This window comes from Aulonocara stuartgranti (genome assembly GCF_965226115.1).
Source record: "Aulonocara stuartgranti genome assembly, chromosome: 9".
Classification (NCBI taxonomy): Eukaryota; Metazoa; Chordata; class Actinopteri; order Cichliformes; family Cichlidae; genus Aulonocara; species Aulonocara stuartgranti.
The window spans coordinates 12,438,402-12,454,214 of record NC_138960.1 but is presented as its reverse complement, the minus strand read 5'-3'; the positions used below and the strand labels follow the sequence as shown (position 1 = coordinate 12,454,214).

At 41.9% G+C, this 15,813-nt stretch overlaps 1 protein-coding gene across 1 annotated transcript; it reads right to left on the bottom strand.

Moving 5' to 3' along the window:
* Positions 1–893: 893 nt before the first annotated feature.
* dcaf11 (ddb1 and cul4 associated factor 11) lies at positions 894–14,614 on the bottom strand. Its single transcript, XM_082546420.1, has 15 exons — positions 14,361–14,614; positions 13,873–14,074; positions 12,668–12,795; positions 11,968–12,086; positions 11,786–11,850; positions 11,491–11,591; positions 10,758–10,904; positions 6,503–6,557; positions 6,055–6,123; positions 5,794–5,851; positions 4,464–4,649; positions 4,133–4,286; positions 3,337–3,489; positions 3,071–3,177; positions 894–2,071 (listed from the first exon to the last, which is right to left on the bottom strand). The coding sequence occupies exons 2-15, from the start codon at positions 14,058–14,060 to the stop codon at positions 1,961–1,963; spliced, it is 1,641 nt and encodes a 546-aa protein (XP_082402546.1). The 5' UTR covers positions 14,061–14,074; positions 14,361–14,614; the 3' UTR covers positions 894–1,960.
* Positions 14,615–15,813: the final 1,199 nt, after the last annotated feature.

Sequence of the window (15,813 nt, the reverse complement as noted above, 5' to 3'; positions counted from 1 at the left end):
GTTCTTTTAAAATAGCTCTCGTGATGCTGCTCACTTATATTTGCATTTCCTGCATTGGGAAAAGTAATAATAATAGTAGTCTCATTCTGACCTTGGATCATTTAGCTCCTTTTCCGGTTCTCTCCTTCAGGACTCTCCAGTCTAAGAATGAGCTGTTGGAGCCAAAACTAATTTAAGTTATAAGCGGTTGCCAGCTTGCATTTGGCGCCATGGACAGCTGCATTTCTCACAGCACGTTCAGTCTGCTTTATTTCCAGGCTCAGTACTCAGGCTGGAGCTTCTTAAAGCCACCCTTCAACCGTCTGAGCCAAATGGACTGCATTTAGTCTTTCCGTGGTACTCATGCTCACATAAAGCACACTGATGCTGTTTTCACAAGCCAGTGCAGACTAATGGCAGACGGACTGCTAACTTCCATGAGGTGGTGGATTTTTGGTTTCTCTCGTTAGTCTTCAAAGTTATTCAGAGAAAGCTTTCCAGTGTAGTAAATAATAAAAATGATGAGTGCAAACTTTTGAAATTCACTGTGATGATGCACTTTTCCAGCAGAGCTTTGGAGTCTTTTGTAAGAAGTCAGAACAGTAGGTGTAAATGAAACCAGGCACGCCAAAGTATGTTAGGTCTAATTTTAGGCCGGTAAGTGCACTGCTGACATTACAATGACCTTCAGACAACTTTGCTATGGCTCCTGTAGCAGCTAATTGTCAACTGTGTGCATATCTGGCAGCTGCAGTTAGCTCTATAAAACACACAGAGAAGCTCAATGACAAATGTTTAAAAATCCCATCCCGTGAGTCATGTGTGTTGTTTGAAGTGTCGTTCTAGTTTCTCCTGCAGCTCCCACACTTTTAAAGCCTGAAACATCTGATCAATGACCAACAGCCCCTTCGTGATACGTTTGAAGAAAGGTTTTTATTATAACTGCAAAGTCTGAGAGTGAAATATGAGCTTTGATATAAACACCTGAAAATTGCATATACAGATCATTTTGAAACCATGTGCGTGTTCCCCTTCCCCAAAGTGCTGACTTGAACACATTAATCACACACAATCAAATCTTTGAATCAAATCACAGGCTTACATTTAGCCAAAAATTACACTGAGTGCTGACCCTGGAACGAGAATATTGCTGTGTCTGAGGGACAGGGAGTTAACATTAGCCTTGAGGAAGCCTACAGAGGATTCAGAATAACAGCGAAAACTTTCAAACTCTTTCTGATGAGGCAGACCAGGTCGAATAATGACTGAAACTTCCTTGAGCCTGTCGAGTTTTGAATAAACTCAGGAAAGCTAACGCAATTATCAGCTTCATGAGTTTGCCAACTGGAAAAAAAATGTTTATGATTATATGTTGAGTCTGTAAAGGTAGATGTTCCCTAAAATAGGACACAGCCTGTGTTGTGTTATTCATAACAGCAGAGTCCAAACAGACTCAGGACACTGACGACAATCTAAATACACTCCCGGAACACACACGCGCGCACACACACACACACAAACAAATTAAAATTCTATACATTTTTACAAAATTATCATCATTACGTTCCCCTGCAACATCCAAAGTTGTTGTTTTTTCCATATATATATATATATATATATATATATATATATATATATAATCACTAACTTATTGTTTCATTCCAACAGCTCGTTAAGTGCAGCTTCAGCGCATTTTGAGTAAAATGTCCCAGGCTGGATTGAAAAAGCTCTGGCCTCCTTATTCTGTGCAAGACATGAGGCAATAAACAAAAAAACAGGGGGGAAAAAAAACAGCTGCAGGTGGCAACAGCCGTCCCGCCGTGTTCTGATCGGCACTGGACAGCACGAGGCTCAGGCGCCTTCCCAGTGAACTTTTCTCAGCCACGCTTTCATTTGAATCACTAATATCCCGCACTAACGTTAGCAGATACTCAAGTCTCTCCCAGGCCTTCTGAGCTCACTGCCTTCCTCTGTGCTAACATCACTTCCTCCAACAGCTCCCTTCCTCTCCTCCTCCTCCCCTTGCCGTGTCTCGCTCCTCGTCTAGGGGATGGGTTTGTCTGTGCTCCCACATTCGAACCGCTCCGTCCCACTGTAGAGAAAGGATGGAGATCAGAGGTTAAAAAATAATAACTGTGCCATCTAAGCCCCGTAGTTTAATGTTCTTAAGCTGGATGGACTCTTGTTATCACTTTTAAAACAGCTGCTGAGCCTGTCTGCTCTGTTAAATAACGGTGACGTGATTCATGCTTTATGCCAACAAAACAAGCGGCAGCTTTTAACCACAAATGGAAAAGAAGCAGCATTTTTATTAGCCAAGCAAAGAGCTAATTTATGGTCTTGATATGCTACTACATCAATAGCGCATATGTGCTACACAGAGTTCTGCAGACCTACTTAGTGGCCGAGTCAAAATATGTAGGAAAACCTCCAATTTCTGCGCTTCTTATTTTGCTTTTTGGGATTTTTAATTCACTTTTTCCTCTGACGCATTGCTCGGGGGCAAAGCTGTGTTTACTTTCTGCAGGACTGCACCCTTGCTGTAGCCTCTCTGCTGGTTGAACTCCCACAATCCTCCTCTCTGCACACCCAAAGAGCTACGCTTGGAAGCAGCACTGCACGACCATAAATCCAGCTTTGCTTGTGTGTGATTAGGTCCAGGCCTCAGCGGTGTAAAGTATAAACATAAAGTACTCTGCATCTCATGTCTGCTTCCTTCTTCTAGTCGAAACAGCTCAGTTCATTTGCACTGCTTTAATGTTGTTTTCCATTTTATCAAGTAGTGGTAGTAGTCAAATTGCTAAAAAGTCTAATTTAATGGAATATGTGAGGGGGAAAAACAGTGGTTTATTTCTGCAAATGGTCATTTTTCCCCTGTAATTACCAGAAAACGTATCAAATTGTCTCAGACTTTTCTAAATTATGCCTTATTCCATTAGTAGAGGAAACAGTGTCTGGGATTAACGCCACTCTATTAAACCGTTTTACAACTTCTGGAAAGGGCTTTCTTTTGGGTTTAATGTGATATTTATGATGACGAGCTTTCACACGCTGATTCCAGCAGGACACTTTCTGCATTAACCGCACTCACAGAGCTGCTGATGATGTTGTCCTCGTACGGGTGCCAACTGACATCTCTCACGCACGCGTCGTGGCCCACCAGTCTGGTTACCACCGTGCCGGTCAGCACATCGTAGACTGGACACACACACACACACACACACACACACACACACACACACACACACACACACACAGGGTTCAACTGATTTTCGATTCTTCAAATATTACTTTGTGCATCAGCTCACGCAGACTTTGTCGCCGTTTACACACTGACAGACACACACAGTCACTTACTGACGATTTTGCCCGTGGAACAGCCGGAGTAGATGAATCTCTGCCCAGTGCTGAACTCTGGTGAGAAACGGCAGCGTATCAGGGTGTGGAGGACGCCATGACCTCGGTAGGTCATTACTGAGGTGTCGCCTGTCAGCTTGTGTCTCTTAAGGGCTGCGAGGAGCAAGTAAACAAACACAAAACTGCTAAATAACAAAAAGATGCACAAGGATTTCTCCATTTTATAAATGTTTTTTTTTACTGTTTATGCTCTTTCCTCACACTTGTCCTCAACTTTAATCCAAAAGACCATGTAGATTTATATCAAGCTTAGAAGAAACTGCACCCTGAACTAGATCGTTTCATTTTGTTTAGTTTTTTACCGCCTCGTCGTCTCCTCTATCTCATTATCCAAACTCCTATCCTTCACCTCTCCTCCACTCCTTCCCTCCTCTTTGGCTTGTAATGGTAATCACTCTCCCTACGTGTGGCTTTAGAGTCTTTTTATCCTCACGACACACACACACACACACACACACACACACACACACACACACACACACACACACACACACACACACACACACACACACACACACACACACACACACACACACACACACACACACACACACACACACACACACACACACACCCCTTCCCTGTTACTGCCTCCTCTCTCTTTTTTTAATATCATCATTTCATCTTTATCTCCTCCTCTGTGTGACCTCTCCTCCTCTCGTCCTCCAACTTCCCCTCTGACTCATTTACCACGAGTACCTCCCTTTCGCCCTTCTTCGGCCCCTCCCCTCCTCACCTCTCTGGGGAACCTGCTGCCAGCGGTAGTCCCAGTTTTGCTGGGTGACAGCCAGACGGGAAGCTGCCAGCCCCTCTTTGGGCGAGAACTTCCTGACATCCCACAGCTTGATGGACTGGTCCTTCGAGTTGCTGATCAGGTAGCGAGCGTCACCCTGGCACCGTGACAAAATGGAAAAAAAAAAGAGACCGAGATCTGAGAGTTAGAACAATACATGTGATTGAATAAACATCCTGTACGATTAATGTTCTCATTTAAACCATTTCCAAGTAACTGGAAAACTTTTTACTGAGAGACCCCCCCTCACAGACACACACACACTCGCACCCACCTTGCTGTGGATGAAGGTGATGCCGTCTCGGTGGCCGGCCAGCTGTCCAACAGGCTGCGGTCTGTCCTCCCGCAGCGTCCGTCTGTCCCACACCTTGCACAGTGCGTCATCGCTGCCAGAGAACAGCAGCTGGGACGAGCTGTCGGCGAACGCCACCGCGTTCACGTCGTCCTCGTGGGCATCAATCTGATGAGGATGGCAGCAAAAGAAAGAGTCAGTGTTTACTGTATGGAGCGTGTGCACATGTGTGCAAGAATGTGCTATTTACAAGTGGGCTATTTACATGTTGTTGTGAAAAGTGTGTGTGTGTGCGCACTTATGCATGTCTGTGCCTATGCAGAAGTAATGAAAGGAGCATTTTTCTTCAAGGCTGCTGCGCACTGAAACTCAGACTTTTCAGTACATAAGCCTCAAAGGCTGTGCTACAAACAGGCTTTATACACACGGCATGGTTGTGAGTCTCCAAATGCAAAGATGTAGCTGTTAGTAATTACAGCAGTACAAGTGTTTGTTAGTTTTGTCCTTTATATGTGCAAGAAGACGAAATAAATCGCTAGATAAAAGGATGTGTCACAAATGAAAGGATAACTCAACATGAAGCATGGTGATGAGCGGTTCTAGCAGAACAACTGAACTGCTTTCTTTCATAAGACATTTCATTATTTACCGTTTTAATGATGTGGAGGCCATCTCTAACAGGTTACTATGAAGGCCACAGCGTGTGATTCACATCATTTTATAATCACTAAACCCATTCAGTCTCATTGTGAGACACAGATCAGCCTCAACAGCTTTCTATTGATTTGCAGAAATCCTTCCCTCCAATGGGGAAAAACACTAACCGGAACCACAGCAGCAAAATGCCCCGACTTCAGTTTCCCATCACTGCACTGAATCGTGGAAAGTCTAGTGCTGCACATGAGGAAGTGACAGTGAAAGTACAAACAACTAATAAAAAGTTGAGAGATAAAAGCACAGAAACACACCACAACACTGAGGTAATTAGGAGGGACAGACAGAGAAACGGCGGACGACAGAGACGAAGCAGATGGTCGAGGTCGAATGCTGACTTCTGCGCACCGGGCGGTTATGGGAGGAGGGAGGGCGGTAGGTTTAACCCCCACCGTCCCACTGTGTGGCGGAGCTGGACTCTTCGCTGCTATATTAGACTACAGGATGGTGTAAAACTTTATGTAGTTTCTGCTCCGCTGCATCTGGCTAACCTTGACCGAAGGATGAAGCGCAAATCAGACAGACGTGACGCTGAAACGGGCACGGCCAAGGCGACGCGCGAGCAAAAAGACATAAATGCACACAAAGACACACTAACCTTCAACATTCGTTTATTCTGCTCAAGATCAAAAACGTAAAGGCAGCCGTCGTTTGCTCTGAAATGAGAGAGAAGAGAGGCTGAGAAAAGAATAAAACAACTCCCCTAAATTGAGGCTCTAATAAACATATTTCGAATATACCGCCAACAAATGGAAGAAAAGCAGAGTTGTGCTTGAATTCAAATTTCATAAAGAGCCTTCAGTACTCATTTCAACCCTGTCAGTCACTGCCTTGAAACATAAAAGCAAATTGTACTCACCCTCCCAGGATCTCTTTGCCATCTGTGGACGCAGCCAGCGAGAACACACAGAACCTCCTCTCATCTGGACTACAAAGCACAACAGCGCACACACACACAGGTTGGACACTGCAGTAAGAGCACAATTGCTGATTTACAACCACACTCTATCTACTTTATTTATTTTTTTGGTGTGGGATAACATAAAGGCTTTATGAAACCAAGCATCACCTTTTAAACAATGTTTTTGTTAGGAGAGCTGTGAGTTTAATGGCAGTGCTTTGTTGAATTAATGATCTATTTTTAACAAAAGGAGCGCACACAGAGCGAGAGGATGGATGTTGGGGTGACAAGTTCTGACAGCATCATTCATCCAGGTGGTAATGAAGGGAGAGGAGGGCCTGCTGGTAAGGAATGATAGATTACCTGCTCCGTAATGTTATAAGTTACTATGAGGGGAAACACTAACTTGAGGTCCAGGGCGGTGTGGTTTTCACTGTCTCCATCTATACTGCACATATGAACTGTGGGGGAGGAACAGAGAGAGACACGTATGACTAAAACATCGCAGCTAAAAACGTGTTTGATATGCTGCTTAAAAACAAAACAAAAACTCCTGGAAGCTGTGGCCAATGTAAAAGCACTTTCAATATGAAAGAAATCACTTCCTGATTCATTTATTCACTTCTTCGCATTTCTCACAAGTGATGCTGTTAAAGGCTCTACTTTCATTGTTCTATTGTAGAAATGTTTAGACACTACATTGTAGTTAGGGCTGAATATCGTCACGGATTTCTAGAATCGAGTCGATCCACGATTCGATTCAATTCAATTCAAATCGATTTGAATCTGGGAAATTTTGCCTCAGACAGTCAGAAATATTATAATTCAGATCAGGACATTTACATATTTTTGTATCTATAAAAAGGAAGCTGACACTTTCCAGACTTTATCAAAGGTGTGAGCATCACAGCAGATGCCTTTGTGTCAAAGGAGCTGAAGATAAAACAGAAAAACATGAAGGTGATTTTTCCTGGCCTGGGATTTTATAAAAATATTCTGCAGTACATCAAAAACTAAAGAAAACCATTAATCAACATATGAACATTACCTCTGAAGTTACAGCGGTTTTATTAGAGACACGGCTAAGCGTTTTGCATTTTGTATAATTTTAAAAAGTTTAAAAATTTGTTCAGAAGCCTATTGAACGGCAGAAATTAGGTTTTCTTTTCGGAAGTAAAAGGAGAAAAAAAACATCGGCCGACAGCGCTGTAAACAACGGTAGTCTTGTGCGTAACAAGCAAGCAAATAATGCAGAAAACAGATTTCAGGGATAGACGGGAAACTGTTCTTGAACACTGAGAAAGAGAGAGAGAGAGAGAGAGAGAGCTGTGCATGAAGTGTGATTTTATTGTGGTAGAAGCAAAACAGTGAAAGTAAGAGGGAGTCCATGACGATGTTTATGTGAAGCGTAGTTTGGATATTCTTTTGCTGCTGGTTTGGTCAATATTGTTTGGAGAGAGATGAAACTAACAGCTTTAGAATCGGCGCAAAATGGGCGTAAAAACAAAGCGCGGACCCGCCGAAACATCAGAATCAGCGAGCTGTCGGCTTTCAGCCCCGGCTGTGTCCCTGCCGTCGGGTGAGAAAGGCGACATCTCACTGATTCTGATCCGTGGGTCTGTGCTTTGTGTTTACGTCTTTGTGCAGAAGCCGTGTTCCTGCTCTCATTTACTCTTTTAAATGTTTGGTGGTTGTCAAAATTTTGTGATGTCTCACCTGAGATTCTGGAATTTTGGGCAAAATACATTTATATTAAAAAAATCGATTCAGGATTTTAATGAATCGATATCACGTTGTCCAAGCCAGAATCAATTTTAATCGATGAATCGATTATTAAAACCCACCCCTAATTGTAGTTGCATTAGGGCTGCCACGATTAGTCGACTAGTCACGATTACGTCGACTATCGTCGACGATTTTGATATCGACTATCAAAATCATCGACGACTGATTTAGTAGTCAACGCGTCGTTTGAAGCTTTGTAAGATCACAAAAGACGCAGGAATAAGTAGCAGGATTTAAGAGTGTAATAACGGACTGAAACAGAAGATGGCAGCACTGCATGTACAAGGATGCCAGCTGCCGTTAAACCCCGAAGAAGAAGAAGAAGTAGCTGTATCCCAGAATTCATAGCACAGCCCAGCTCAGTTTCCAACAATGGCGGCAGCTAGTTAGTTTAAATATTACTCTTGTTATTCTTTCTGGGTCACAAAATAAACGTTTAACATATTTTCAGGTGAGAATGTAGCTGTGTAAACCTCAAATATCGGCTCAGTTTATCAGGACACCACATTTTCAAAAACGTCTGTTACCCACTAGCTCGATAGCTAGCCGAGGGCAAGGCTCACTAGAGCCCGTGAGAACACCAAATCGTTTTCAAATCCACCGGGGTCTTTTGCTACTCAGGTTAAACATGATATATAAGTCACTTAGATAACTTAAAAATGTTATTGTTTGGCTTTTTTTGTATTTTATTTGTTCCTGAGTAAATCGGTTTGGCTGAGATTAAAGTTATAGTTTTTACACAGCTGAATAAACGTCAAGCAGACAACTGATTATCAGAAGTGTGAGATGCTGGAGAATAAACTCCGGTGTCCTGTTATAGTTTAGATAGCAAGGAGTTTATTAAAATTCACCGAAACAATCTGCAAATTTCATTAAAATTTAATAAATTATCATCTTGTCTTTATTATTAGTTTGCACAGACCTTAAACACTAGCTGTAAGCTAATGATAGTTATATAAGAGCAGATGCATGCTGGTGCAATAAGCTGTACATCCAATGAATGCATGATCTGATTAGTCGATTAAACGCAAAAATAATTGGTGACTAGTCGACTATCAAAATAATCGTTTGTGGCAGCCCTATTAGATATACCTTACTAGAACTGGGTTGGATCCCATCTTTCCTTCAAAAATGACTCAATTCTTTGTGGCATACACTCAACAAGATACTGGAAACATTCCTCAGAAGCTTTGGTCTATCTCGATATGACAGCATCACACAGTTGCTGCGGATTTGTCACAAATCCCAAAGGTGCTTCATCATATTGAGATCTGGTAACTGTAGAGGCCATTTTGAACACAATGAACTCATTGTGATGTTAAAGAAACCAGTTTGACATTATTGAATCTTCGTGACGTGGCACGTTATCCTGCTGGAAGAAGACCAAAGTGTAGCAAGACAATATTCCACACACCATTACAGCAGCACCAGCAGCTTGAACCAATGATACTAACCCTGCCGTACAAATGTGATGGCAGAAAGTGAAACTCCTCATTAAGACATTTTCCAATCTTGTACTGTCCAAATTTGGTAAGTCTGTGTTTCCTGTTCTTAGCTGACAGCACTGACGCAGTAGGGTCTTCTGCTGTTGTAGCCCATCTGCTTCAAGGTTTAACATGTTGTGCATTCAGCGATGATCTTCTGCACACCTTGTTTGTAATGAGTGGTTATTTGAATCACGGTCTGGTCACTCTTCTCTGAGATCAACAAGGTATCTTCACCCAGAGAACCGCTGCTCATTTTCAGTTTCTCAGACCATGTTCTGTAAACCCTGTGTGGGAAAATCCCAGCTGATCAGCCGTTTCTGAAACACTCAGACAAGCCTGCGTGACACCAACAACTATGCCACGTTCACTCACTGAAATTATCTTTCTTCCCCATTCCGATGCTCAGTTTGAACTTCAACAGGTCACCCTGACCATGTCTACATGCCTGAATGAACCAAGTTGCTGCCATGTCATTGGCTGGTTAGACATTTGCGTTAATGAGCAGCTGAACAGGCATAGCTTATGAAGTGGTGGGTGAATGTATTTTGACACACCAATACAATAAGCAGCTGTGTATACAGCAAAGCTAAGTGTTATTTACTCTTATTTAGTACCTTAAAATACTTTCTTTTCTGAACATTTTTAAAAATAAATGTAATATAATTTCTTCTTTAAAGCCACAAAAACAACCTGTGGTCTAACAAATCAGATTCTGAAAGTCTTTCTGGATATCAACGACACAAAGGAGAGGGATCATCTGCCTTGGCAGTTCAAAAAGCAACATCTTTGATGGTAATACTGGATAACTTACACATCTGTGAAGGCACCATTAATGCTTAACAGTAAGGGTTTGGAAAAATATATGCTGCTATGTAGCCATGGGCTTTTCAGCAAAGACCTTGCTGATTTCAGCGAATCAATATTAAACCACATTCTGCACAGTTCTATAATATAATATAAACATCTGCCGCATTAGGAAGGGAAAAATATGACAGTTCTGTACTGAACAAGAATATAAAACAATACTTTTTCAAAATGAATAGCTTTATAGTTCTAAAAAGTTCCCTCTGTTGTTTAAAAAATAAGAAAGAAACAAAAACCTGCACCTGTCCCAGCCTAATATTCAGATTTTTTGTGTCTGCTCTGTCTAATGGTACAAATATCCTTTTATGTGTTTGATTTACAGTTCACGAACAGTCCCAGATTTTTTTTTTTTTTTTTTTTTAGGAAAAGTGGATTTATAATCCCAACTAAAAAAAAAAAAAAAGAAAAGAGCCAATCTTGAAGATTTATAGGTTTTCTGAATCTTTACAGAATTAGTTTTTCTAATGATGGCAAACTGTTTTCCTCATTTCATCACGTAAAATTTTACTAGTCCCATAGCCTTACTGTAGTCAGACCAACTAGAGTAGAGCACGTGGTGTGCATCGGGGGTGAAGCAGACATCCAGCACGCTCCAGCCCACGTCACGGGCCTTCACCGTTCGCCACAGGTGAAAACGCCCCCTACTGGTGTCGTACAAGCGGATGTTCTGGTCTGTAGCAAGAAAAAAAACAAAACTAAACAAAATACAAAGACTCGCATTTGTTTTTGTTTGGGGTTTTTTTACAGGTCCCTCAGAGGTTGTTTGTTTTTTAATTTATTCCTTGGGTACAAACAGAGTGATTTATTTCACTTTCTCCATTTTGTCTGTAAGACTAATCAGTTTGAACTAACATAAGGACTCATTTACACGTGTATGTCACCAGCCTCTGGTTTGTTGTTCAGGGCTTGCTGCTGATCACTAACACAGACATAATACAAGAAGAATAGTCGTGACAGTTAGGCAAGCGTAGGTGAGACGTGGTGAGACATGTTGTCCTCCGCTTGTTTAGTTTGCTTACAAAACAGTAACTTCATTCATTAATCATTAAATCAGGAAATAGGAACTGATGATGCGCTTGATATTTGTTTTTTAGAACATGAGAAAAGTCCAATAATACTCCCCTCCGCCTGAACACAGTCTGTACACAACACAGCATGATTTGGTGATCCACGCAGCAGCTTTAAACAAACACTCAGAATAAAAATCAGACCTGATTCAGCCCCTCTCGATCCTCAAGTTGGACATCGTGCTATTTACCTTGGCAGGCGGAGAGGAACATGTTGCCATCCTCGCTGTACACTCCACAGAAGGCTTTCTGCTGGTATGTATCCTTGTGGGACACATAGTTTGGCAGGAAACTGCAGAAGAACACTGGGGTCACAATTTTAATATTTCGTCTTCTTCATGTCCAATGCATTGTATATTTTCACAGCAATTGTGCAGCTATCCCTCTGCTCCAACAGAGCACAATGGTCCAATCAAGGCTTTAATCACGCTAAACTAATTGCTATTTAATTCTAATTTAGATTTTAAATACTCCAAAGTTACTTACTGCGTACGGATACGACTGCACTCTCCGTGGGAAAAACTGGAGCCTCTACATCTGCCTTTTTCTCTCTGCACACAAAAACATTTATTTGCAGTTTCATAACTTCATTGAACTCTATAAACAAAACTAATACGACTGCACTGCCGCAATTATTTTCCATTTAGATTTTATTTCTGGGGTCTGACCTCTGCTAGCATGTGGGTGAAACTGCGATAGCCTTTCAAGGAAGAGGAGGCGGTGGCCAGCAGGATCTGAGTGCGGATCTCACTCCGGTCCACTTCGTGTGTGTCAGGTTGGGTGTCCACTAAAGACAGAACACAAAGAACAAGCCTCAGTAGGAGCTCACATTCAACAACAAGCTCTCAGAACTTCAGGCATGCTCTGATTAGCCGTCCTACATATTTGAGAGAACAATCCATGGAAATATTTGACAGCTGAAACATTGTTTTATGTTTGATCCATCACTGATTGACAGACGATGAACAGACATGCAACGAGAGCAAAAGATGAAACACACAAAAGGAAGAAGAAACAGTATTTAGGCCTCACTAGTTCTAGAAAACAAAAAAACTGAATTGAGGTTTCCATAAATAACATTTTTGGGATGGCAGTGAAAACAAGACAATAACATTACTGTAACACGATTATGTCTCTAAATGAAACCTTACTGACATTCATTCACTGCTTCACTACTTGGAAAGAGAAGACATCATCCTAACGTAATTACGTGTATTTCTGCACTGCAGTGGCTGCACTCTAAATAGATCTGTTAGCTTTCCATATTATGTGATCATTGTAACGATGTATTTAAGGGTATAAATGAAGAGTAAACCAACAAAGTAAAAAAACTGCTTATTTTCCTGCCCTGTGTCAGTGGGAGGTTACCTGGTGGATTATAGCGGTCACCCAGCCGTCCATCCCAGGCTCCATCGCTGTCTTCATCAGAGTCAGAATATGACTGGACCAGCTGCAGCCCTGTGGCTCCACTGCCATGGACCAGTCTTACCTGACCCCTGCACATGCAAGCAACCAGTCAATTAATCAGTTATGATTAATCCAATTATCTATTGCCCTAGTGCAAAGATGTACCTAGAAAATAAAAAAGACTTGACAGGTGGAAACCAAAGCTAAATGGTCCAGCTGTACAACATGTAGCAATGACAACATTTAAACGCTAAAGAAGTGAGAAATGTCAAATGTTTTTTCTTGCAGATCTCGGTTCCCTCTGGTCACGAGAGCAGGCCCTGCCAATGTCACGGTTCACTAAAGAAACTATTACAGAGGGATATACAAAAAAATTCCAAGCTTATCCAAACTGAAATGGGAAAACCTTAACCCCCACTTAGCTTTGCAGCGCTGGAATGTGATGTGACGTTTCAATTATTTGCTCTTTGGCAGCGAGATAGAATACTGCATGCATTACTTCTATTTGCCTCTAAATGTCATTTAATAAGTGCCCGATACGCTCACCACACACAAGTCATTTTCTCTGCAGCAACTACACACATATGTGACAAAGACTTCTGTCCTAGTTCTGAGTTCAAGAAATTAGAAAGTAATGAACTAATGCTACAAGTCCCCGGGGCAGTCCAAAAACATGTAGTCCTCACCACGAAATGCCTCTGGGCAGTAATTTTGAAGAATTATCCAATTTAATTTCAGTTGTCAGCAGGACGTATAAACTGCACACACAGAATCACCAGCCACGTGTTAATAAAAAGCTTTCTTCCCTCGCCCCCAACAAGTTTTTCTTCTATCAACATTTTGGCTGTTGCAGAACTCTCCCACAGATTTAATTGTGGAATGCTTTGAGTGTCATCGTCTTTAATAACGATTACGTCTCTCGGCTAGAAAGAGGAGCGCTTGCTTAAGACTGCTGCCTCCATGACTCAGACAAGTGGTGGATCGATGGTATGACTTGCTACTAGAAGGACTTTGACTTTATTGCACTTGTGTTTTTATGTATTAATTGCTCATTTTTACTTCTGCTAGTTATGGCCCACTTTCACCAAAACAACTCCATAGTACCTCTGCTACAAACCTAGGCCCTCCGTGGTATCAGTTTGAGCGTTTTTAACTGTGAAATTCACCTTCTCAGTAAGTAAGCCAGCACTTCTGCTAAGTCAACGTCCTCCTCTGATGAAGACTGCCTGTCCGTCCTGCGGCCTCGGCTGCTGCTGCCGCCCTGGTTTGATTCTGTCGCTTCAGACTGCTCTCCTGGGTTGCCACTGGAAGAGCCCCTTCCACCAGACATCCCAGAACTGGACTGTGAGCCCATAGACTGAAGATGGCCTACCAGAGAGAATAACGAGACGTGTAACATCAATTTCAGGGTTACCTGACAACGTCACGTGATCCCAGACACCTTGGAGAGGGACGAGAAGCACAGCAGCTAGGAAATAATGTTTCCTGGATACGGCGTAAGCCCTATAACAGCTAAAGTTACTGGCGCAAACCTCTCCACTCCTTCAATACAAACTAACCACCCGTGTATTGCACATTAGCTCGTCGTGTTTAAAATGCTTGGGGAAGATTTAGTTCGAGCTAGCTGATAATGCTAACGATAACATTTGGCTACCGTTGGACTGTCAAACGATCTTCTTGACAGCTCGTCGGTCCACCTCTTTGTCGTTTCTCCGCGTACTGGACCGTGTGCTCGGTGTGCAACTTCCGCACCGTCTAACAGAAACCCCTCACAAAGCTAGAGAGCCGGAGGTCTGAGAACACGGTGTTTGATCAGTCTGCTAGCAGAGCAGGTCCGTGAATCGCCATGTTGTTTACAAAAGTATGAAAAAACCCTGCGCGTGCCCCCCCGCTTGCCCTTTCAACGTCACGTGACCAGCTGCCAGCAACAGTTTACCGTGAAGCTATTAAAAAAATAAAAATATTTATTGACAGGTTTAAATAAAGTTTAGAGTAGAAGATAAACCAGATGTTTTTTGGGGGGCTTTTTTTTGGCCATCTACAGGAATTTTTACTCAAATATATTATTTTATAATTTTATTATTTTATTTTGTGAAAGAAATATAATAAATATAATCTATATGGATTATATAATATAATTAGAATATATATAATATATAATTAGAATATTTCGTAATGTATGTCGTATATTTATATGTCCAGAGCATGTAGCCTACAGCCCATATAGGCTTCACATAACTTTAACATAACGATAAACATTAGACTGTAGTCGTACACTGAAGGCGCTCGTAATGAATGGACTTGGACTCTTCTGGCTAGTAAATTTAGTTTTTCATATTATTATGTATTTATTTTTTGGGTGTGTGTGTCTGGTGGGGGGGGGGGGGGGGGGACCTTCTTCTCTTCAAACTAAAATGAAAACAGCACACAGAGTAAAGTGGAAGGAAACTAAAAATGATAACATGTCAAGCTAAGCAACTTAAAGTGCCACTAAGCAATCTATTTTATTTATTGTGAACGACTGTACTGCTCATTCCTGTGTCACCTCAACGTAATGAATCAAGTCTGAGGTTGCTCATGGTAAAGAAGGTGTTTGTCATCTATTCCCGAAGGGCGGGGGTCCTATAATTTAATAACCCGTCTATTTTTTGACACCTGCGTTATTTAGGTCCTACAAAACAGTCTACCAGTCCCCCAGGATTTGGCTGCCAGGGCCACTGTGTGGACGTGGGGCTCAACTAACCGAACTACCTTAGCCTCTAAAATCTACATTTTGGAATGTGTTCCAGAGGGTGTCACAACAAATAATGTGTGAATATGAAGAGAAGAAGGTCTGAGTCATCAAAGCCCACAACATGTGACTTCTGAATTCATGACATGTCTGCAAGCTCTTTATCGCTAAACAATTTGCTGACAGCGTACAGGAAGATTCAAACAACATACCAACAGCTGAACCACTAATCCAGGGCCTCTCACTTACAGATGGGCCATGGGCTGAAAACGGACTCATTTCATGTGTTACATGTTTTACAGTACATTTATTTTATTATTTACCAAACACCAGTGGATATCATGCAAGTTATATCTGAGGAGGGACATTTATAGGC